The 23,604-nt window shown below is 39.4% G+C and overlaps 2 protein-coding genes across 6 annotated transcripts in view; one reads left to right on the top strand and one right to left on the bottom strand.

The window, feature by feature from the left end:
• saal1 (serum amyloid A-like 1) overlaps positions 1–21,163 on the top strand; it is a 121,642-nt gene extending 100,479 nt beyond the window's left edge. For 4 of the 5 annotated variants that reach the window (XM_008412078.3, XM_081608248.1, XM_081608246.1 and 1 more), the window contains 13 exons: positions 15,903–16,084; positions 16,601–16,800; positions 17,072–17,173; positions 17,465–17,548; positions 17,687–17,766; positions 17,859–17,918; positions 17,997–18,112; positions 18,276–18,441; positions 19,488–19,570; positions 19,661–19,846; positions 19,971–20,128; positions 20,222–20,314; positions 20,913–21,163. In XM_008412078.3, the coding sequence (XP_008410300.3) occupies positions 16,081–16,084; positions 16,601–16,800; positions 17,072–17,173; positions 17,465–17,548; positions 17,687–17,766; positions 17,859–17,918; positions 17,997–18,112; positions 18,276–18,441; positions 19,488–19,570; positions 19,661–19,846; positions 19,971–20,128; positions 20,222–20,314; positions 20,913–20,990 (1,410 nt within the window). In that variant the 5' untranslated portion in view covers positions 15,903–16,080 and the 3' untranslated portion in view covers positions 20,991–21,163. The remainder of the gene's footprint in view (positions 1–15,902; positions 16,085–16,600; positions 16,801–17,071; positions 17,174–17,464; positions 17,549–17,686; positions 17,767–17,858; positions 17,919–17,996; positions 18,113–18,275; positions 18,442–19,487; positions 19,571–19,660; positions 19,847–19,970; positions 20,129–20,221; positions 20,315–20,912) is intronic. The other variant, XM_081608249.1, reaches the window with a different exon arrangement.
• On the bottom strand, positions 112–12,731 carry LOC103466697 (mucin-5AC; the record flags this gene model as incomplete). Its single annotated transcript, XM_081608496.1, has 28 exons — positions 112–3,041; positions 3,097–3,515; positions 3,551–4,310; positions 4,713–5,108; positions 5,191–5,319; positions 6,170–6,326; positions 6,417–6,659; positions 6,777–6,956; positions 7,081–7,191; positions 7,279–7,417; positions 7,549–7,700; positions 7,884–7,987; positions 8,077–8,129; positions 8,222–8,477; positions 8,591–8,717; positions 9,294–9,388; positions 9,519–9,683; positions 9,965–10,102; positions 10,197–10,266; positions 10,340–10,453; positions 10,548–10,698; positions 10,782–10,896; positions 10,990–11,115; positions 11,355–11,571; positions 11,671–11,804; positions 11,891–11,981; positions 12,208–12,322; positions 12,424–12,731. Coding segments are annotated over 28 exons (7,995 nt in total), but the record flags the coding sequence as incomplete, so codon positions are not given.
• Positions 21,164–23,604: the final 2,441 nt, after the last annotated feature.

Raw genomic sequence — 23,604 nt, forward strand, 5'->3', positions numbered from 1 at the left:
GAATAAACAGATGAAAAAAATTACTCATTACCTGGCTGATAAACTGTGCCATTAAAAACACAAAAGCACTTTGTCATGGAACTTGATGAAGTTTGTGTTGATGGTGTTGATTCAGATGTTTGGGTTGTATTCAAAACCTGTTGTGTGGCTGTAAATGTCACTGGAGATGTCGTTGACAATGGCGGGCCAGTAGCAATTGATTCTGAGGTAGTGGGAGACAGTAAGGTTGTTTTGGTTGTAAGGGGCGTTGTTGGAGTAACTGGTGTCATTGTAGTTGTCTCTGGAGTTGTAGTAGGAGGTGTAGTTGTTTTGGTTGTAGTTGTCTCTGGAGTTGTAGTGGGAGGTGTAGTTATGGTGGTTGTAGTTGTCTCTGGAGTTGTAGTGGGAGGTGTAGTTGTGGTGGTTGTAGTTGTCTCTGGAGTTGTAGTGGGAGGTGTAGTTGTGGTTGTAGGAGGCTTTGTAGTTGTTGTAGTGGGAGGTGTAGTTGTTTTGGTTGTAGTTGTCTCTGGAGTTGTAGTGGGAGGTGTAGTTGTGGTGGTTGTAGTTGGCTCTTGAGTTGGAGTGGGAGGTGTAGTTGTGGTTGTAGGAGGCTTTGTAGTTGTCGTAGTGGGAGGTGTAGTTGTTTTGGTTGTAGTTGTCTCTGGAGTTGTAGTGGGAGATGTAGTTGTGGTGGTTGTAGTTGTCTCTGGAGTTGTAGTGGGAGGTGTAGTTGTGGTTGTAGGAGGCTTTGTAGTTGTTGTAGTGGGAGGTGTAGTTGTTTTGGTTGTAGTTGTCTCTGGAGTTGTAGTGGGAGGTGTAGTTGTGGTGGTTGTAGTTGTCTCTGGAGTTGTAGTGGGAGGTGTAGTTGTGGTGGTTGTAGTTGTCTCTGGAGTTGTAGTGGGAGGTGTAGTTGTGGTTGTAGGAGGCTTTGTAGTTGTTGTAGTGGCAGGTGTAGTTGTTTTGGTTGCAGTTGTCTCTGGAGTTGTAGTGGGAGGTGTAGTTGTGGTGGTTGTAGTTGTCTCTGGAGTTGTAGTGGGAGGTGTAGTTGTGGTGGTTGTAGTTGTCTCTGGAGTTGTAGTGGGAGGTGTAGTTGTGGTTGTAGGAGGCTTTGTAGTTGTTGTAGTGGGAGGTGTAGTTGTTTTGGTTGTAGTTGTCTCTGGAGTTGTAGTGGGAGATGTAGTTGTGGTGGTTGTAGTTGTCTCTGGAGTTGTAGTGGGAGGTGTAGTTGTGGTTGTAGGAGGCTTTGTAGTTGTTGTAGTGGGAGGTGTAGTTGTTTTGGTTGTAGTTGTCTCTGGAGTTGTAGTGGGAGGTGTAGTTGTGGTGGTTGTAGTTGGCTCTTGAGTTGGAGTGGGAGGTGTAGTTGTGGTTGTAGGAGGCTTTGTAGTTGTCGTAGTGGGAGGTGTAGTTGGTTGTAGTTGGCTCTTGAGTTGGAGTGGGAGGCGTAGGTGTAGTTGTGGTTGTAGGAGGCTTTGTAGTTGTTGTAGTGGCAGGTGTAGTTGTTTTGGTTGTAGTTGTCTCTGGAGTTGTAGTGGGAGGTGTAGTTGTGGTTGTAGGAGGCTTTGTAGTTGTAGTGGGAGGTGTAGTTGTTGTGGTTGTAGTTGTCTCTGGAGTTGTAGTGGGATGTGTAGTTGTGGTTGTAGGAGGTTTTGTAGTTGTTGTAGTGGCAGGTGTAGTTGTTTTGGTTGTAGTTGTCTCTGGAGTTGTAGTGGGAGGTGTAGTTGTTTTGGTTGTAGTTGTCTCTGGAGTTGTAGTGGGAGGTGTAGTTGTGGTGGTTGTAGTTGTCTCTGGAGTTGTAGTGGGAGGTGTAGTTGTGGTTGTAGGAGGCTTTGTAGTTGTAGTGGGAGGTGTAGTTGTTGTGGTTGTAGTTGTCTCTGGAGTTGTAGTGGGAGGTGTAGTTGTGGTTGTAGGAGGCTTTGTAGTTGTAGTGGGAGGTGTAGTTGTTGTGGTTGTAGTTGTCTCTGGAGTTGTAGTGGGAGGTGTAGTTGTGGTTGTAGGAGGCTTTGTAGTTGTTGTAGTGGCAGGTGTAGTTGTTTTGGTTGTAGTTGTCTCTGGAGTTGTAGTGGGAGGTGTAGTTGTTTTGGTTGTAGTTGTCTCTGGAGTTGTAGTGGGAGGTGTAGTTGTGGTGGTTGTAGTTGTCTCTGGAGTTGTAGTGGGAGGTGTAGTTGTTGTGGTTGTAGTTGTCTCTGGAGTTGTAGTGGGAGAAGTAGCTGTGGTTGTAGGAGGCTTTGTAGTTGTAGTGGTAGGTGTAGTTGTAGTTGGCTCTGGAGTTGTTGTAGTGGGAGGTGTAGTTGTGGTTGTAGTTGTCTCTGGAGTTGTTGTAGTGGGAGGTGTAGTTGTGGTTGTAGGAGGCTTTGTAGTTGCTGTAGTGGTAGGTGTAGTTGTTTTGGTTGTAGTTGTCTCTGGAGTTGTAGAGGGAGGTGTAGTTGTAGTTGTCTCTGGAGTTGTAGTGGGAGGTGTAGTTGTGGTTGTAGGAGGCTTTGTAGTTGCTGTAGTGGTAGGTGTAGTTGTTTTGGTTGTAGTTGTCTCTGGAGTTGTAGTGGGAGGTGTAGTTGTAGTTGTAGGAGGCTTTGTAGTCGCTGTAGTGGTAGGTGTAGTTGTAGTTGTCTCTGGAGTTGTAGAGGGAGGTGTAGTTGTAGTTGTCTCTGGAGTTGTAGTGGGAGGTGTAGTTGTAGTTGTAGGAGGCTTTGTAGTTGTTGAAGTGGTAGGTGTAGTGGTTTTGGTTGTAGTTGTCTCTGGAGTTGTAGTGGGAGGTGTAGTTGTAGTTGGCTCTGGAGTTGTTGTAGTGGGAGGTGTAGTTGTGGTTGTAGGAGGCTTTGTAGTTGCTGTAGTGGTAGGTGTAGTTGTTTTGGTTGTAGTTGTCTCTGGAGTTGTAGTGGGAGGTGTAGTTGTAGTTGGCTCTGGAGTTGTTGTAGTGGGAGGTGTAGTTGTGGTTGTAGGAGGCTTTGTAGTTGCTGTAGTGGTAGGTGTAGTTGTTTTGGTTGTAGTTGTCTCTGGAGTTGTAGTGGGAGGTGTAGTTGTAGTTGTCTCTGGAGTTGTAGTGGGAGGTGTAGTTGTAGTTGGCTCTGGAGTTGTTGTAGTGGGAGGTGTAGTTGTGGTTGTAGGAGGCTTTGTAGTTGCTGTAGTGGTAGGTGTAGTTGTTTTGGTTGTAGTTGTCTCTGGAGTTGTAGTGGGAGGTGTAGTTGTAGTTGTCTCTGGAGTTGTAGTGGGAGGTGTAGTTGTAGTTGTAGGAGGCTTTGTAGTTGTTGAAGTGGTAGGTGTAGTGGTTTTGGTTGTAGTTGTCTCTGGAGTTGTAGTGGGAGGTGTAGTTGTAGTTGGCTCTGGAGTTGTTGTAGTGGGAGGTGTAGTTGTGGTTGTAGGAGGCTTTGTAGTTGCTGTAGTGGTAGGTGTAGTTGTTTTGGTTGTAGTTGTCTCTGGAGTTGTAGTGGGAGGTGTAGTTGTAGGAGGCTTTGTAGTTTTTGTAGTGGTAGGTGTAGTTGTTTTTGTTGTAGTTGTCTCTGGAGTTGTAGTTGGAGGTGTAGTTGTAGTTGTAGTTGGCTCTGGAGTTGTAGTTGTTGGTATAGTTGTAGTTGGCTCTGGAGTTGTAGTGGGAGTTGTAGTTGTTTTTGTTGTAGTTGTCTCTGGAGTTGTAGTGGGAGGTGTAGTTGTTTTGGATGTAGTTGTCTCTGGAGTTGTAGTGGGAGGTGTAGTAGTGGTTGTAGGAGGCTTTGTAGTTTTTGTAGTGGTAGGTGTAGTTGTTTTGGTTGTAGTTGTCTCTGAAGTTGTAGTGGGAGGTGTAGTTGTAGTTGGCTCTGGAGTTGTTGTAGTGGGAGGTGTAGTTGTGGTTGTAGGAGGCTTTGTAGTTGTTGTAGTAGTAGGCTCTGGAGTTTTCGTAGTTATCGTTGTTGTGAGTGTTGTCGTTTTTATTTCACATACTTCACAGCATAATCTGAATTTGTAGTCAAAACATTTTCCTGGACGAATTGGCTGGTCTTCTTTTTTACAGATTAAGCCATAGTTTATATCACAGTTTACAACCTGCTCAGTTTCTTTTAAATACTCCTCAAAGTCCATGTCTGGTAAAACTGCTGACCTACAATCAATTTCCATTGGTTTTTCACATATACTTAGACCAGTGTTTGTGATGTTTTCATAGGTTTCCCAGTCATTTTTGTCTGTGACTGGATCATGCACATTATACCAGTCAGACCACTCACAAATTGGAATGCATGGAGTTGTTGTAGGGGTAGGTGTCGTTGTTATGGTTGTAGTTGTCACCGGAGTTGTAGTGGGGGGTGTAGTTGTAGTTGTTGTAGTTGTCTCTGGAGTTGTAGTGGGAGGTGTAGTTGTAGTTGGCTCTGGAGTTGTTGTAGTGGGAGGTGTAGTTGTGGTTGTAGAAGGCTTTGTAGTTGTAGTGGGAGGTGTAGTTGTTTTGGTTGTAGTTGGCTCTGGAGTTGTAGTGGGAGGTGTAGTTGTAGTTGGCTCTAGAGTTGTTGTAGAGGGAGGTGTAGTTGTAGTTGACTCTGGAGTTGGAGTGGGAGGTGTAGTTGTGGTTGTAGGAGACTCTGGAGTTGTTGTAGAGGTAGGTGTAGTTGTTTTGGTTGTAGTTGACTCTGAAGTTGTCGTAGTGGGAGGTGTAGTTGTAGTTGGCTCTGGAGTTGTTGTAGAGGGAGGTATAGTTGTAGTTGTTGTGGTTGTAGTTGGCTCTTGAGTTGGAGTGGGAGGTGTAGTTGTGGTTGTAGGAGGCTTTGTAGTTGTAGTGGTAGGTGTAGTTGTAGTTGTTTTGGTTGTAGTTGTCTCTGGAGTTGTAGTGGGAGGTGTAGTTGTAGTTGGCTCTAGAGTTGTAGAGGGAGGTGTAGTTGTAGTTGTTGTAGTTGTCTCTGGAGTTGTCGTAGGGGGAGGTGTAGTTGTAGTTGTTGTTGGTGGCTCTGAAGTTGTAGGTGGGCTTGTTGCACATGGTTCACTTGTGCGTATCACAGTTGTATTAATGCAGATTGCATAGTAGCACATTCCCATGTTGTCAGTGACATTATATATCACATCATTATCTTCATATATTGTCCCATTGTACAAGCAATGGGCACATTCTTCCACACAGGTCTGATTCTTCTCATCAAAAAGTGGCTTATCTTCTGGGCATACTGGATAACAACCTGTAAAAAGCACATCAAATATGTTATACACTACATAGATACAATGAAAAAATAAAAATTTGATCTTGAATGGCATTCTTACCTTCCAGATTAGGTATCGGGTTGTTACAAATCCCTTGTGGGTTCAAACAGCTCTTGTAACAAGGTGTGTGGCAAGGACTGTAGTGCCATGTACACTCATCTGGGTTGTTATAGTAATCACAAAAAACAGCTAAAAATGAAAGCATAGCAAATATCAGTAACATTCAGAAACGTTACACACAATGTGATACATTTCTTAAAATTACCTGGATAAAGACAATATAATTTGTCTTTATCTGTTGGAGGGTTAATTAACAACAGCCAGCTTTCTTTATTTCACAAACACATACTTGATGAAAAACACATTTTAGATCTTGTTCACTTTCTTGTCTTCACAGCAAACAACTTTAATGTGTTTACAGAACAAGAATTAGGTGTGCCAGTTTTCTTTCATCGACTTAGGTTCAAATCGCAGATAAAGCCTCAAATACATACTTACAAACCAATTCATATTTCATTAACATTTGTGAAAAAAATTTACATTTTTTTTATAGTCATCATTGTGCATTTTCATGATTCAAATGCAGTATTCTTATTAAAATAAATCAAAATGTTTTGAACAAAACTCCAAATGTCCACTTTTTAGTACACTTTGTAAGGGAACACAATTTACATTACACGTGAGTATAACAGTCATTCATTAAAATTCAAGAACTCCTTCAAAGTTCAACAAAGTCTTGTGATAGATATACTCTTTAGAGATAAAGTTTTGAGTAAGAGCCTAAGGACATTAATAATGCTGAAACTATCAAATTTTCAAAAATAAGGTTAAGAATCCAAGATGCTAGCACTTCAAAAGATGTGCTAGCACATCTTTCTTGGCTACTCACTTCAAAAGTGAGTAGCCAAGAAAGGAATGCTTTTTTTATGGTGATGACAAGCAATTTGAAAGCCACTTCTACAAAGTCTCCGCAGAGATGAACATGGTGCCTCAAAGGCAAAAGCAACATTTTAATCAAAATGTGTTATAGTTTACTCACGGCAGATGTCTGGGGTTCTCCATGCAACACAAACTCCAGCCTCAGTGCAAGCCTGAGCGTAGGCTGCGACAGCTGAGCAGAAACACTCACAATCTCCTCCAGTGTCGCAGGCGCACGAGTCTTTCACACAGTTCTCATAAAAGGTGCGGGGATCAACCTGTTTGTTTGCAAAATAAAACAAACCAATATAAGAAAATCGAGCATGTTTAAAATGTTATAGCAAAGAACAGAACTAAATTATTCAGACCTTATGGTGGCAGTCTTTGAATGTATTCCCTGTTATGATGCTGCACATCATTTTTGACCATTGATGTCTCATGCGTGGAGCAGCTGCACAAGAATCCACAATCTCTTCCTTATCTGGGCAAGTGCTCTGAACTTTCCAGCTGTTTGCAAACTCTAGAGGGTTGCTCACCACCAGCTGACCCTGGGTGGTGAAGTCGTTCAGTCCGTTTCCATCAAAATTTCCACATAAGCCACACACTGAACCCTGCACAAACAGTCACACCAGGCAACTAATTTGTCACAAAATACATTTTTAAAGAAAATTTGATATCCATTTGTAAAAGAGTCCTGTCATTCTTAATAAACATTGACTGTTACTCACGGCGTGCTGGGGCTCCAGAAGGATGCGAACAGCTGTTTTTCGATCCCATATCACCGCCAGACCAATTTTTGATTCAACCACCAGGTACAAGCCGACCCTCCTTATTCTGTACTGAATCAGGTTGCCATGTCCAAGATCTTCCTCGATATATTTACCCTTTATTAGTTTGATTTCTGTTCGCTAGAACACAAAAGAGATTTCTGTTTCAGTAGCTATTGTTAACATAACATTACCTCTTTCTTGCAAATAACTGAAATGTAATATTCAACTACTTTAGGCTCAGAAATACTTTGTCTGGACTTACCCCAAGTTGAATTCTGACAGTTTTGGAGCAGGTGGTTCCCGAAGAGCCACAGGGAACATTTTCTGTAATAACTCCAAAGTTGTTCTCAACTGTTTTGTTGCCACATTTATTCTTAAAAAGAAAAAAACTTCCATTAAGCATTCAGTGTGTGTGTGTGTGTGAGAGTAATAATCTCCAACAGTCTTGAATTTCATTTACCCTGACAGCGACGTAACCACATTCACCCTGAAATCCATATGTCCTTTGATCAAATGTGTTGTAGTGCCCACTTCCATAAATAATACAAGATGCTGGGCATTTTTTCTCAGTGCAATGCCATTTTCCACCTTTACAATCGCTAGATTTCAAAGAAATTGATAAATTGTTGAATAGATTTTGAACAAACTGCAAAGTAACATTGTAACAACTTGACATTGAAACAAGGTATGCATTCTACTAATTATAATTGTATTTCAAATATGGGCTTACCAGGTATTGCACAGGTCAGGGATCACTGCTCCGGGAGCAAAAATACGTCCGTTGTGCTTGCATGGACAGTCAGTTACTTTCACACAGCCCCCTTTGCCGTCTTCGAGGAGGCCGTCCGGACACCGACAGCCAGACTCACACTTTGTAAAAAACTGGGAGGGGAGAAAAACTGTAAGAATTTGAAACAAAAAGCATTTGCCAATTTTTGTTAAATTTGTTTTCATACTATAAAAACACTTGGAATTTACAATCCAAATACACAATCCATAGATATCACAGAAACAATTATTGCACAAACTCACTGAGGCTCAGTGGCTTTAATAACATCTACTCACACATTCATCACTTTCCAGATTCGAACAAGTTTTAGCACACTGTAGTCCAAGGTCTTCCGCGGTTGCAGAGGAACAGTCGAAGTAGACTTTTGGATGAGGACACACTATAACAAAAAAGAATAATTTTTACTTTATAGTCAATAAACCAAATAAAGGAGCTATGAAAGGGAGAGAAGAGTAGAAACAAACTAACATGACATGCGGCTTCTCCAAGAATGACAACGAAGTACTCCATTATTGCACACACTAGAAGAAGACATTAAAAATCCTGTAAGGTACATGAATTATATTATGATAAACAATGACAGGTACCACACATTTAGTTTTCATTTAATCACCAGTGGTCATCTCTGATGTTGATGGATGTCCCTGGCTTAATGTAATTGCCATTATAGAAGCAGGAACATTTTTCCACTGGAACACAAAGGCCGTTTTCATCCAAGTAGAGACCCTCAGCACAGGAGCAGCCGTCCACAGGCAAGAAGTCCGAGGTGCAGCTCTGCTGCTCCGAGCTCAAAGACCTGCATGTCAGCTGGCATCCCTGATGTGTGTAAGAGTAGGTCTGAGATGCTGGGCAGCTCTTTGTGTATGTATCTGTATTGTGGATTACAAGAAGACGATTGCTTCTTAGAAGTTTCATGTCTTACAAATGAGGGCAATAACACTTTAATAATAATTATTCACAACTTAAAAAATGGTATTCTTACCACAGACATTCTCTGTCGAGTTTGTCAGGAAAACTCCCTTTTCTGCACAAGCTCGAGCATAAGAAGAGAAGACGGCACACAAACACGCCTCGCTCTTCTCACAGCTGCAGGTGGAGTAGATGCATCGCTGCAGGAGACAGAAAACACACTCAGAAAAATGAACGTTCCACCAAATATAACCAGTGGTGATTACTGAAAATGAGCATTATGTCTCTTTGCCCAGGGCTGCACAGTCTTTGGGGCACCTCAAGCAAGTTTTCTATCAATTATTTGTATGTCAAATTAATCATTTGCATTAATTTGCATTAATTACCCTGTTTTAATCAAAAATTAAAACAGGGTAAGTGCCTTAGGAAAATATGAGTGTACACCATGACGGGTTGAAGTCACTATATGCTCCTTCTGATAGAGCACTTCAGTGAAGGGTTGCCTTACTTTTAGTGAGGAATCAGGACTGTGTTTTATTATCTTTTGATCAAAATATAAAATTCTCAGGCATGTCAAATCTGAACTGGATAGTTCTATAATGTACAGATCACCCTTAAAACACAGGGAGACATGAAATCAACCTTTATTTGTTAAAAGAAATAGCAGTTTCAATGTTTACTTTGGCATTAGAACTATCCTAGCTTGTTGTTGAGTTGCAGAAGATCAAGAGCAGCTGCTGAATGTGGTAGAATTTTTAAAATATGCTTTTTCATACCTTGTGAAACATCTCAGGATCCACAACCGATCGGCACTGGGCAAAAGCACTGTCTGGACTCACAAGTAAGGCGCACCAGTGTTTGGCATAGATCTCTAAAGGGAAGAGGGGGGAGGGAACAATAGCTTTAATTTCAATCTCTACATTATTTAAAACAAAAGACTTAGCAACTAAGAGCAGACCATTATTCAGAAGAATAAAAAAAATTCCACAATTGTCAGTTACCGTTTTCCAAACTGAGGGAACATGGATCATCAAGTCTTTCCTCAATGTCTGAGCACATGAGGTTAGCCTTCCAAGAGTTACTGAATGTTGCTGCAGTTCCCTCCACAATCCCCTGAGGAGTCTTCATGTCATCACTCAAGATCATGTTGAAGTTCCCACATAAACCTGAAGACATCACTTATTTTAACATTTTGAAAACTGAAGGAAAGATGTTGGTCCATAAAAAATTATATTTTAGTGTTTCTTGGTGGGGGAGATAATGTTGACACAATCAAAAATATCAATGTCTTCTATTTGACTCTAATTTCTGTTTAATAAATGTACAGTTGTAATCTTTTTGTAGTCGGCTCCAAGCTGTTATTTTAGACACTGACTAATGGAAGGTGCAGACGATGCTTTACAATCAGCATACAAACTTTTGTTGTTGAGGCAAATGCAAAACTCACCACGTGTCTTTGATGTGTAGCTTTGCTCCAGGCTGATGTAGACTTGCATGAGAGGGACATGCTGGATCTGAATCTGCAACCCGAATCTGGTCTGCATCAAGATGTGAAAGGATGAGGCGTGGAAAATGTTGATGTCTCCTAAAATAAACAGATTAATATAAGATCAGACTTAACTTTAAACGGAACCTGGAAGAATACTGTTTAATTCAGACTTTTTGATCGTCTGCTCTACCTGATTGGTACGGCAAAGTGACAGTCTGCATGTTCTGCTGAACTCCACCATCAGAGGTGAATGATAGCACCTGAGGAAACAAAAACGAGTCAGATAAGTTTTCACAGTTTAATCTTATTAAATGGTTATGTTATTTTACTCACGTTATTTTTGTCATTGTTTAGCAGGATTTTAAGGGACTTCAGGCATGTGTCAAACTGTTGGTGAGCACAAGGCACCAGCTGGGCCAGGAGGGTAAAGTTTGGGCTCGCTCCGTCCTAAAATGTACATTGAAATCACAATTAAATATATATAAAAAAAGGAAAAGTCTCATCTTACTGCACTAAGCATGTTATTGAATTGCTCATTTACCTTGCTTTCCACCTTTGCCAGAGTGTAGTAACAATCCCCATGGAAAGTGTAAGTTTTCCCATCAAAAGTAGTGAAATATGAACCTTGTTCAACTGCGCATGTAGCCGGTGCTTCAAGAGTGATGCAATCCCACATTCCCTCAAAGCATGTGCTGAAATAAAATATATATTTATAGTTGACATAAAAGACTTTATTTTACACATTCTGAAAACCTGACTAAGCATCTTGACATACCATTCCTCTTGACCTTTTCGGTAAACCTCTCCAGGGTTGTAGATTTTGTCACGCTTGCACTGACATTCAGACTGAGAAATACAGCCTCTCTCAGAAATATCATCAAACACCGTTCCTGAGGAAAGGCATTTTTAAAAATTTATTACAGAGGAATTTTATTTGAAAAATCCAGAGGGATCATTTAATCTAAAATGTTACATGAACTAACCAGAAGGACAGAAGCAGCCGTCCATTTTGTGGTCCTCACAGAGTGAACTTGTGTCCTGATGCGTGCAAGTATCCATGCAAGGGGAGCCGCTTTCTTCATACACCATGTTGTAAGGGCATTCTTTGGCTGTGACAACGAGTTGTGAGAATTAAGACAGGCGAAGAAGGGTTTTAATTTATGTGCTTTTACGGAAAAAGTGCACTTATATGACATATTTATATGAATATGACATTTTGCATTAAACGTGTTTTTGTTTCACAAAGTTTTTAACTGAAATTTTACGTTTATTTCTTACTCTGATAATTCCAGTTAACAGAATCTTGCCACATCATATCCAAAAGCTACAGAAAGAATAAAACTCTTACCACAGAACTGAGTTGTCCTCCAGTTGGGAGGCTGTCCTCCTGCATGGGAACACTGTCGAGAAAACTCAGACAGCGTGCTGCAGACACAGAAGTCATTGGTATTGTTACTGCAGCCACACATGTCCTTTACGCAGGCCTGGATGTAAACTTCATGGTTAATCAGTTTAGTGCATGAGCTCCAGGATTCTGACAAAAACATGTTTTCACAGAAAGTTACCTGTAGAGAAAAAAAAAAGAAAAACAGGAATGAAGTTAGCTTGTGGGTACTTATTAAAATGTTGTAAAGGTGCATATATTAATTGAATAATAAACTCACAAATTCCTTGCAGGAATCTGAGACAGTCACAGACTCCAGCAATTCACCTCCCTCCTCATACGGGTCCTCGCAGTCATCGTTTGGGTGGTGGGCTTTGTGTTTGTTGCCAAACTCAATGGGGCTGATTTTACGGCCTGTGAGCAATTAGATCAGATCAGATCAAACTGTCGTAACACAGAACCTAAAAGAATCAACTCAGACTAAATTACCCTATACATACCATAATTAATGAACTCATTGTATACTGGGACGCCATTGAAGTCTCCACAAAGTCCACAAGTTCGGTTTGCAAAGTCAGTATCAATTTCGACCTAAAACATGAAAGAGTCCTAAAACTAAATCTTTACACCAGAAATACCATTGCAAAGACAATACAATAGATCATCAATGTGATAAAAAATGACCAATAGAATGTAAAATGTTCATAATGACCTAGTCTAATTAATACGTTGCCTTTCAAAGGAGACATAAAAAGTAGTAATTATTGTTGTAAATCATAAAAGACCAAGTTCATTTGTTTGAAAGGTTGGTTTTTACCATCACAGCATCTTCTCCGTTCCACATGACAGTGAACCCGACTTTGCTCTGAAACTTGATGTAAGCAGCATTATTTTCCACTTGCACCCCTCCCTTGTAGTAAGGCAGAGGGACTCTGGTAAAAGAAAAACAATTAATAGACATTTGTTGTTGTTTTTTTACTGTGAGGCTGCCATATCTGTGGTTTTCTCAGCTCTAGCTCTTCATTTTACTCACTGCTCAGAGTTGACGGTGACCCAGCTCTTGCTGATGTGAAACAAAAGTTCATTGATGGTGACTGAGAAGTAGCTGATGGTCGGGTTTCCGTCCTTTTCTGCTCTCTTTATGTGCACCGAGAAGAGCTGATAGGAGTCCTGGCAGTCGGAGACCAGGTTGTATTCACACATGCCGGGAAACTGGAACACATCTCCATCGAAGGTCTTGAAGTGATCTCTGCCCCATGTGCTGCAGATGCTGCTGACATGGTTGTAAACTAAAAGAGGATTTCTAGTTAAATCTACTCTCAGTTGAAAGTAGAGACAAAGAAATCAATAAGACATCCGTGAACATCTTCACTGTGATTTTCTTCACCGTGAAGAAAATCATTCCTTTGTGTGTAAAGCTGGAATCTTACCCAGTGTGGTTTGGACTTCAGAGAAAGTGATGACAGACAAAGCGAGAAAACTCCACAACACAGATCTCCACCTCATGGTTGCCACTGTGGACTCGCTGTCACCAGCACTAGAAATGGTCAGTCGTACCTGGCTGCCATTTATATGGAGACAGCAACATTTCTTTGCTCACACCCTCTGTCCAAATGGGACATGAAGTTTTACTGCCAAGTCACGGCAAACATTTGCATGATTGTCTGACGCCTTTCAAAAGTCCAATATAAATTATTTCTATATCCTCCTCATCTCTTTATTGAACAAATATAATTGCCCTTTATGTAGGAATCTTTTGGAAACGGAGATGGGGTTCGATAAATCTCTTTGTTTCTGTTTCTTTTCTAAATGTATCGTACATTACTATCAAAGGGAAATAACAACAACATTTTAGAAATACTAAATTGGGTACATTCAAAGGTGATTAACACTAAAGTTAATTAGTTAATTAACTTTTAGTATGAAAAAGTTTGAGGCCAGAACAGAACAGAAATTTAACCTGTTGACTTGTAAAAATGACCCCTGATCAAATAAGATGCCTCCAATTGACCTCATGATAGAAACTGTTGTAATTATGTAGCCACATTTCTTTATGATAAACAATGAGTAAGTTATGGAAAATTATTTAACATTTTTTAAATTTTGAAAGTATGTATATACTCAAACATGCATACTTTGAAAGAGAATCATCAGACCCCATGCCTGTTTTGAAGTAAGATTCGATGAAACAGTGAAGGAGAGACTTGAGCTGCACCCATCATATTTCATTAGACAACTAAATTCGTTCAGAACATTATTCAAAGTTGTCAGAAGATAATACTTGTTTATGATTCTTTCCTACATTTTTGAAAGCTCTATGCAATTCACAACAGCACATGTTAATGGTTTAGGGCCACTGTTATAAAATAGTTGGTTTACTTGGACAGACAGGAAGTGAAAAGGGATGGAATGAAAAGTTGTGATACAAAACCTGATTCTGAACTAATTCTGTTCAGTCTCACACCCTTCTTTTTTTGTCAAGCCCCCAAAATCGTGTTTTATATTGTTTTGACAAAAGTCACAAAAATTTGTTTCAGTGCATCCGATTGAAAGAATGAATGGTTGAATTACACAGACGTACGTCACCAAAAGTTAATATTTGCTCTCTTCTAGTTACAGTGCCCATTTCATTATCTTAATTGCATTGAACTAAGAATGGCCCAGGATGCACTTCTGAAATGACAGAGCTGCATCCTTGATTGTCATAATTCCTTTTCTGTAGTCACATTTACAAAACAAGATCTGGCATTGATCTTATTCCAATGTAATCACTGCACTTTACTAACCTTGTCTTTCCTCGTTTACCTCCTCGTGCTTTCCAACGTTTTCTTTCCTCTTACTGCATGTTTCTGTGTGTTGTGTTGTATTCGAATGAATAAATGTAATTTATTTTTTTGTCATTTTTAACCTTTCCATTCTTTCAAGTGAAAAACCCACAATGCTAAGAAAAACTCAAAAGAAAGCAAATACAAACAACACAAAACCAAAGAGCAAAACTACAAATACAGAAATATATTACGAACAATATTTATTTAAATTTCTGTAAGAACACAAAATGACTGAAAAAAATGGAAGTGGAAGCATAAACTTTTCATATCTACACATTTTCATTTGTAAAGCATTATCAAAATAAAACAAAATAGCAGAATATTGGCACTATGCTTATGGAGTGACAGTATTGAGGTATAATAGGAGTAAATCAGAAGTTCTCTATAAAATGTTCCTACTTTTCAATTTAAACTTAAGTTAATTTCACGTTGGAGGGCTATATGTTTAAAAAGAAATACAAAGCTAGCTGGTATGTTCTCAAATGTCACCAGGTTTAAGCTCCTCCAAGTGCAAACAGGGCTTTGAACCACTCCCACAGCGGGACAGCTGTGAAATGAGAAAGCTCTGTAGTTATTACTCTGCTGTTGATTGAAGGAGGATGTTGCCCACTCTGAATTATCTCAAGACAGCGTGGATTACAGGCAGTACTTCAACATTTGTGTAATGATTGTTGACAATACTGTTTAACCTCCAGGACTTGTCATCGTTTCCCATAAAACAACATGCGTCAAAATGCAGCACGGCCTGAGACGCCCGGAAAACTCAATACAGTGGACATCTGCTGCAGTGGTTTCATTTCAGCTGGTGGAAAATATTTTATCTTATTATTATCTATCAAGATGAGCAATGATATATTAAAGAACAAAAGCTAAACTGTGAACTTGTGAAAGCATATGGTGCTACGGTCAGTAAAAACATTGACTGAAGTACAGTGTGGCTTATTTTCTTCAATAATTGCATAAAGTAGGGCAAAATTTGACACGTTTTAGTGGAATTAACTGCAAACACTGAATGTAAGGTTGTGTTATCCAAGCATAACCAAAGTGTTTCATCTGAATAGCCCCTAAAATCACTCAGGTACCTACCATATACCTAAACTAAAAGTTTTGCTGTTGCAAAGATCAAACAGTTTGCTTAACCCTTATTCAACGTGTGAACTTCCACTTCGTCTCCAGAAGTGAACACAGGCTGCAACCCACAATACTTAATCTAAAGATCAATTTCACATTGGGTCAACTAAACATGTTTGACAAAAACACAAAGAGAGACACTGAGGGATCAGGTGAGAACAACTTGCATCATCAAATTTATTCTGAACATCTTATAAACTTTCTACTACCATGTAAAAGCTGTTTTTGTTGTTAATCACTAAACAGAGTGAGTTATAGTAAAAAGAGATATTCATGTCCACAGCACTGAATGGACAACACATTTCTATTAAAAGAGGTTGGAAACATGAAATATGTCTGAACTCCTATAGTTACTATTAAACAGACTGAACAGTTTGTGTCATGACACTTAGATGTTTGGACTTTTAACTTCAGATTTGGTCATTTCTTATATCTTTCCATTTTAGGCTATTCTTTGCATTATTCAGTGGTCAGCAGTTTATTTGTAAACAATGAGGAAGAAGACTTGAGTGAGACCTAAGGAGGACCTGACACTTTCGCTTTCTACCTACAGGGGGCGATATCTGTTTTACATCCAGATTCTCAACCACAACAAGCTCAGTCGCGCATGCGCAGCCAATGTGACCATCAAACATGGAGACTGTTTGAAATTGAGCGGTGCTGCAATTTAAAATCTTCTAAAACTTTAATGTAACATTAAAAAACAGATCTCTTTGCTCAGAACGGTCCCCATGGGTAAGTTTAAACCTATCATGTTTATATTTGACACTTAATGTTAAACTACTGCCTGTAGGAGCGACTTACGACGGCAACTAGCTTAAATATGTTTATTTAGTACCAAATGTAAATGGTTTCTGAGGCTTAAGTAACTAAAATCACGTGGTTTATAGGTGTCTAACATTGGATTATTCTAATCGACAACATATTTATGGGTTTAACAATACACTTTTCCAACAAAACGAACAGGAAAAGAGCTCTAAAACTGATACAATAACTTTCATTGAGTTATTCACTGCAGGAATACTTTGATGGATCTGTTTTACTATTTAACACGTAAACATTTTAGAAACTAATTTATTTCTACGTTAGCATTAAAATAATAGCTTAATACTGAAGGAAAGTCTATGTAATATTCCTTAAACGTTCATGCTTCTCTGCTACGGCAATGAGCTTTTAAGTCCGCATTAACAAGATTCATTCATATTGAAAGGCTCTGCGATGTAAATTGAGCGTCTCTGTTTATTCCTTAAGACAGGAGTGTTGATGGTGCTGAGCCGGAAGAAAATGAGAGATCCCCACCTCCAGCCGGACTCCAGTCTCCTCATATGGATCGTAACCCGTCGCCACCCCCGGACCAAGCTGATGGAGACGAGGGAGAAGATCTGGATGCCATCGGAGGCACCGTTTACAGCAAGCACTGGCTTTTCAGCACGCTGACTCGACTCATTCAGGTAGGTGGACTGCCGTGCTAAGTCCTGTTTCCTAATCACTAACTTTTAGTGTGTCTTAAGTTTAAGACGTGCAGATAGAAAGCTAACATAATCTAAGCTAAAGTTGCATTCGGAACATACAAAATAGGATTTTTCTTTTTTTTTTTAGCAGCAAAACTTCATCCCAAGCCAAAAATCTCTTGCACCCAGTTCGAAGTTATTTGAAGCATCCTTTATTTTTTGTTCACTGCTGCTAATATTTAAATCTCTGCAAACTCACAACGTTTTACAGACGATTACAGAGCATTCAGAAGAGAACTCAGAAGATCAGATGCAGCTCTCTGACGATGAGGAAGAAGATCTTTGCAGAGTTTGGGACATGGCCATGGATAAGGTGCAGTACTTGAAAAGCCATATTCTGCTGCACATTAAACTTAAAAAAAAAAAAGAATGCTTAAATGCATTTATGAAGTTAATTGTAAACATCTCAATTCATTTGTGCCTATAATGTAGCTCTGTTGTAAAGATTGTGGATATTAAAATGAAAGATTTACATCAGGAAATGTGGAATTAAACTGGAGTTTGCAGATCTTCTCGCACAGTGCATTTAGCTGTTGAATTTATAGGCATGATGTAACAATAATCCAGCTTTATTATTTGCTGCTTATGACCCTAATGCGTACAGGACGTGGCGGGTTTCCTGCAAGAATTCAAAGCGGCTGATATCCTTCTTGGAGTCATAGCCAAATCTCGCTGCCCACGTCTTACAGTGAGTCAAATGCTTTTCATTCATGCCAGATTTCAATCTTAAATGATCAATAATTGTTCCTGTACTACGAATAATGCTTTTATTTAAACTTTCTTACATAATTAGAACAATTATGCCTGTAATTTTTTCTTTCTCTAGGAAATTTGTGTAGGAATCCTTGGGAATATCGCCTGTTTTCCTGACACATGTGCGACTCTCAGCCAAAACGAGGATTTGGGGTGAGTGGTAACTAAGATCTCCAGTTGTTTAATAAGCATATTGCTCCTGCTATGTTTCTGATATCTAATGCAACTCCCTGGTGTGACCACAGGGCTGTGCTGTTGCTTCTTCTGGGAGATGCTGATCCCCCAACCCTTCTAGAAACCAGCAGGTATCATTTTAATCTTCCCTAACTAATGAAAATCAGGGACTAGGAGAGTAACATTAATTCCTGTCGTTATGTTTGCAGACTGCTGTTGACCTGTTTGTCTCAAAAAGACTTCTGTTCCCTGTGGCTTCAGCGAATACGACAGCAGACGTCTGTGTGCTCCAGCCTCTGTTTCATCATGAGCAGTTCTACTAACAGTACTCTACTTTCATGTTATGCTTTCTATTTATTTGCTGATTACTTGTATTTGTTTAAAAAAATCCTTACATTTTCTTGCAGCACTGTGATTTTGAAGTTTTTCTCTTTGACTTTCCATATTTGTTGCCTGCTGTCTAATTTATCCTCATCTGTGTTATGCAGCTGATCTGCTGGAGAAGGTGGGAGAGCTGATCGACAAACTGTTTGACCTCGATGAAGAATTAATGAGGTGCTGGATCACATCTCAGCCGAGTGATGAGAAGGAGCGAGACGGGGACATCAATCTGGAGTTGAGCTTGTGTCTCCTTGAGGCAGCAAAGCAGCTCAGGTAGGAAAGAAGTGGTATCCAAGTTTTGCACCCGTTCCTGGCAGATCCGACGCCTTTCATTGTGTTGCTAAGTTTTCCATTTCTGTATTTGGACATAGAAAGGTTCCACAGAAGAATATTGACTTTACCTTTTAAATGTATAGCAAAAATAAAGAGGAGAGAAGCAGTGGCTGCGAAAATGCTGGCATGTAAAGCCTTTAGGGGAGGAAAAGACTTAAAGGTTTGGCTCGGACTCCCTTCCTTGTCAACTTCCGGCCAACTCACCAGCTGTTGGGAAGAGCTGTAAAAATGACAAACAGGATCAGGTCACTACCTGACTCCAGTTGAACCTTGTAGTATTTTGGTCACAGTGATTGTAAGAGAAATATATGAATGAAATGAATAATTATTGATGTGACAGGAGCACGCGGCTTTGACGCTTGCCACACATTTAGTGATTGATACACACACACAAACATACACACAGTGCTGTTCAGACATTTGCATGCTCTGGTTATGGTCATGGATATATTAATAAATAAATAATCCATCTAAAATGTGGATGAAGATGAGTATGTCAAACATGCGCTTATCTCTACGATCTGTGGAAAGTGGCATTGCAGGAGAATAAATAATTTCCTAGCGCAGCGAGACGTGTGGAGAGGTTCAGTTAGCGTCAAGTTGGTTTAGTTTTTTTTCCTCTTTGAATCAATTAAACCATCACTGTAAAATTGTGTTTTGTATTTACTAACTTTATCTTTATTTGAAGTCGTTTGTTGTGTTTTCAACCTGAACCAGGCTGGTTCAAACACGTATTAAAATCCCTTCATTTGACAATTTGAGCTTCACTGCATGTCTTCCCCTTCTCTCTTTTTATCCTTCTTCAGAGCCAACTACTAATGAATAAAAGCCACTAGTGTTACAAAAGCTGCATTTGAAAAAAGAAGCAGATTTTTTGTAGCATGTTAATGATTTCACTGTGCAGCAACATACCTGTCTTTTGGCAACAGCGTCATAAAGCCACATTCATGTGAAGTTCCATTATATTGATCTTTATGTTTTCGCAGGTCTGAGAGTCCTGATGGTCTGGAGGTTTATCTTCACATCTTCCAACTTCTCACCACTGTAGAGGAGGGCATTCAGGTTTTTGGTAACGTTTCTTTCATCAGATTTCAGTCTCACGAGGTTCAAGGTTTAAACGTCGAGTTGAGAAAAGACATTATGTCATTGTTTTCCCCAGCTGCGCCTGATGGACCTGGCAAACCACTGTGGGAGTTTGTTAGTGACGTTGTGTGCGAGGACCTCTGTCAGCCAAATGATCTTCCGGTTGTCCTGCATGAGCAGAAAAGCATTTTAATTCAGGCGCTGTCTGTGCTGCAGGCTCTTTATAGATGCCAGGATCTGTGGTGCAGCAGCAACGACACAAGTAAGTTTCCAAACATCTCCACTGTTCCACCTGCTTCAACACTTCTAAGTCTTTTTGGACTGATATCCCAGATCGACTTTTACTCTTCATATAATTTTAACTTGTCCCCCCTGCCCCCATCCAGGTCCATCTCTGATTGGGTCAGTCTTTCGGGTGTGCCAGCATCAAAGCGAGTCCAAAAAGGAAGATTCCAACAAAGACGAAGCAAATGATGACCAGCTGCAGACTCTTGCAGAGATCACCTCAGAGTTTCTAGCTGACATTTGCCTTAATATTACAAAGGTAATCAATAAAATATTGCCATTTTTTTCTATTATCACAGACGTCCAGCCAGATAACTAAATCATCTCATGTTTCTGTTCTGTTTCACTGTAGGACACGGTTACAGATTTAATAAAGAATGACGACCTGACACAGAAAACTTGTCAAGCAGCTGCAGCCTGTTTGCTCCCCAATTTTAAGACTTCTGTAAGTTCTCTCTTCAGACATATTACTATTTGAACTCTTCTTTTTTTTATGAATTGGTCTAATTTTATTTCTTTGGTATATTGTCTGCAATCAGCTGCTGTTACAAGCATTCTCAATGTGCAACAATATTATCAAACTGACCAAAGTTTGATGTTTATAAAAGCCAGATGTAATGTAAACGACTATCAGATGACACTGAAAGTCACTTTAATGTATTTGAGTGAAAATAGTACAGGTAAGTGGAAAATTAAAAATTCAGTTTAGGCTTATTTCTAACAATTACACAGGTTTGGAGAGAGATGTGTCTCATGGGCTTTTCACGTATCTTACATGAAGCATTTCTTGGAATAAACTTTTGTCATACAAGATCCAAATTCAAATTAATGGAAAACTGTGCAAAAATGGATTTTTAAATTCTCCTTTACAAATAACATTACTTTGATCTAAATAAAAGTCTCTCCTGTTTTTGCTATTTATATTGAGAGGTTTTATTTTAGACCTGCTTTCTTAATTAGTCTGACAAACTGTCCCACCACACCACCTCCTGTGGAAAATAAACATGTTTTTTCCACCCTGCCCCTTTTCTTCTCTTGTACAGTTTCAGCACCTGCAGGCTGCGTTGTCAGAGGCTGATCCTCAACTGGCAGACATGATGAGGACTCAGTTTCCTGTCTGAGGCTCCAGCTGATCTGTGTTTAGCTCTCAATCAGTCTCCTGCTGCTTTTTATAGCGCCTAGTATTTCCTCTCCAAATATTTGTATTTCCATGCGATAGACATTATCATTAATGGTAAGCTATCAGTTCTTTTGATAACTTGATCTTGGCAAGATTAAAGATCCGTACATGTTTTACAGTTTTTAATTACTTTTTTTTATTAAGATTATATGTGCCCTTTATTGAATCATTGATGTAATGATGTGATAGAAAAATTTAAAACAAACAGTCGCCCAATATGATTTCAGGACACCAAACACACATACTTGTTTTGTGTTTTTGCTTAATTGAGGATTTATGATGGCGACGGACACTTTTATTGACACCCTGGGTACATTTGTTTAAAATGGTTGAAAATGTTTTTGCTGGAGCATAAACTTGCAGTGAAAATATTGTAAAAAATCCAGCCTTTTTTTTTTTGGAGCATAACTACTGAGAAGTGGGGGAAAATAAATCCAACATCTAATTATTCTCCTTTTAACTCAATCGATGTACCACACCTGGTGATTTCTCTAACAGTTCCTAAAAAAAAAAAACTTTTCATACTTTTTAAAATTGATCTTAAAGGACTAATTTATTTCAAGGCTATTTTCTTTACAAAGAAACATCCATGTCTCCAAGCAACAATCATAACTGAGAAATGATATTGTTGCTTTTATTCCATCCATCCATTTTCTTGCACCCTTGTCCCTTAGTGTGGTGCCCATCTCCAGAAAACGTTCAGAGCGAGAGGCGGGGTCACCCTGGACAGGTGCTTTTATTACAGTAAAATAAAATGTATTTCACCTGACCAAACAGATCATCTTGGATGACATTAATAATTGGTAGAAATGTTCTTTTCCACCTTTTAACTTGTGTGTCACAAAACCTAAAAATAAATGTTAGTTCACAGCCTGGTGCTCATTATTTACATCCATGTTTCAAACAATAAATGTTTGCCAGGTGCGTTTTATAAGTATACATTTCCACATAAGACAAAACTGCATTTAGTCACCTTTTTTAAGCATATGAGTAATGATGCTGATGACGAGATCAAGTGTTTACCAAAGGGTGACAGTCACTTGGTAAGGATAAAGACAAAAACAACAGATGAAAGGCTTTGAGCCTGGAAACAATAAACTCATCTGGTTTCCAAATGAAGCGCTTCGCCCACTCATGGAGAAGAGCCCAGCAGCCTGCGCACTTCCAGCAGGCTCACCAAGGCCCCTTGAATATAGCAGCTCTTTAATTAAAGCTGGGATTGATATGTAGAACACTCTTTCTAATGGAAATCCCTGGGTGGTAATGTTGGATGTGAGAACGGAGGATCATCCTCTTTTTTTGAGGGGTAGGGGGAGCAACATCTCTCTGAACACCTGCTCTGACCTGTGCTGCACGCAGGTTACAACTGTCGTCATAAGGAAGAAATACCAAGTTAGCTAATCATGCTTGGTCTTTCACGACGGCTTGTGCCCAGTGATGGATACTCTCCTCTGTCTGCAGGCCTTGCTGCCAGGCTACTCATGTCACAGAAAATCACAGTTGAAGCCCAGATGTTTCCCGCTGCCCTGCCAAACGTGGTTGTCTGCCTGCCAGTCTTCTCAGCAGCGTGATGTAATCTGACTTCATGAACAAAACACAGCTGGGTGGTAGTTGTGTTTCCTGTGCACATAGTTCACACATCACTAGCACTGAGATGACTTGGATGTATTTGATGCTGATGTGAAGTGTCATGTATGAAGTTTCCTTTTACCTCACACCCAAAGGATTCACTGTTTTGTTTTTTAAAACAAGAATTTTCTGTTGAATTTGATGAAAATTTAAACCCTGTTAGAATACACAGTGTCTTCCCAAAACTGTTCATAGCCTTGAACTTAAATTGTGTTTTAGGAGACTGAGAATAGTTTTTTCTTTGTTCTTCCATGCAAAAACAAAAAAAAAAGCTTTTTGTTCATTCATATTTTAGACCAAACATCTGAAATCTTAACAAAACATCTGGATTTATAGAGATAAATTACACAAGGGCAGACTCTATGAATTATTAAATATATAAAAGCAATTAGTTTCAGGTAATTTTATTTTAGAATTACTAAAGAGGGATGAATATACCACGATTTAAGGTTTTTATTTATGCAATTTTATTATTTTTAAAATTCTTTAAAGTCCATGCGTCCTTTGTGTTTATAAAATTAAAATAAAAGTAAATCTTACACCTTTCTCAGGAGTCACAAAACACTTCACAGTAAAAATATAAAGAAATAAACATTTAAGAAATGCATCATAACACTTAAAGTGTCATAGCAAACCAGGGACCAGTGAGGCTAAAATGTTTAATCTGCTAGGCACAGTAACATTGCACTGCATGTCACATACTTTGTATATACGTAGATAATTCTAACTTTCTGGCTTTTGAACATATTGAATACAATCAAAACAAAAAGCTAAATACATTTGTTTTAAAACAATTTCCCATAAGATCCACCCTGTCCTGAATGGAGAAAAGTTCTTATAAATGTCCTTTTCTTTGCTCGTCCTCCCCTGATCCTGTGGTATCAGTTGTCACACGTCTCTCAGGGAGGACAGGGAATACGTGTGGA

The sequence above is a fragment of the Poecilia reticulata genome, chromosome 6 (genome assembly GCF_904066995.2).
Source record: "Poecilia reticulata chromosome 6, P_reticulata-male-v2, whole genome shotgun sequence".
Taxonomy (NCBI): Eukaryota; Metazoa; Chordata; class Actinopteri; order Cyprinodontiformes; family Poeciliidae; genus Poecilia; species Poecilia reticulata.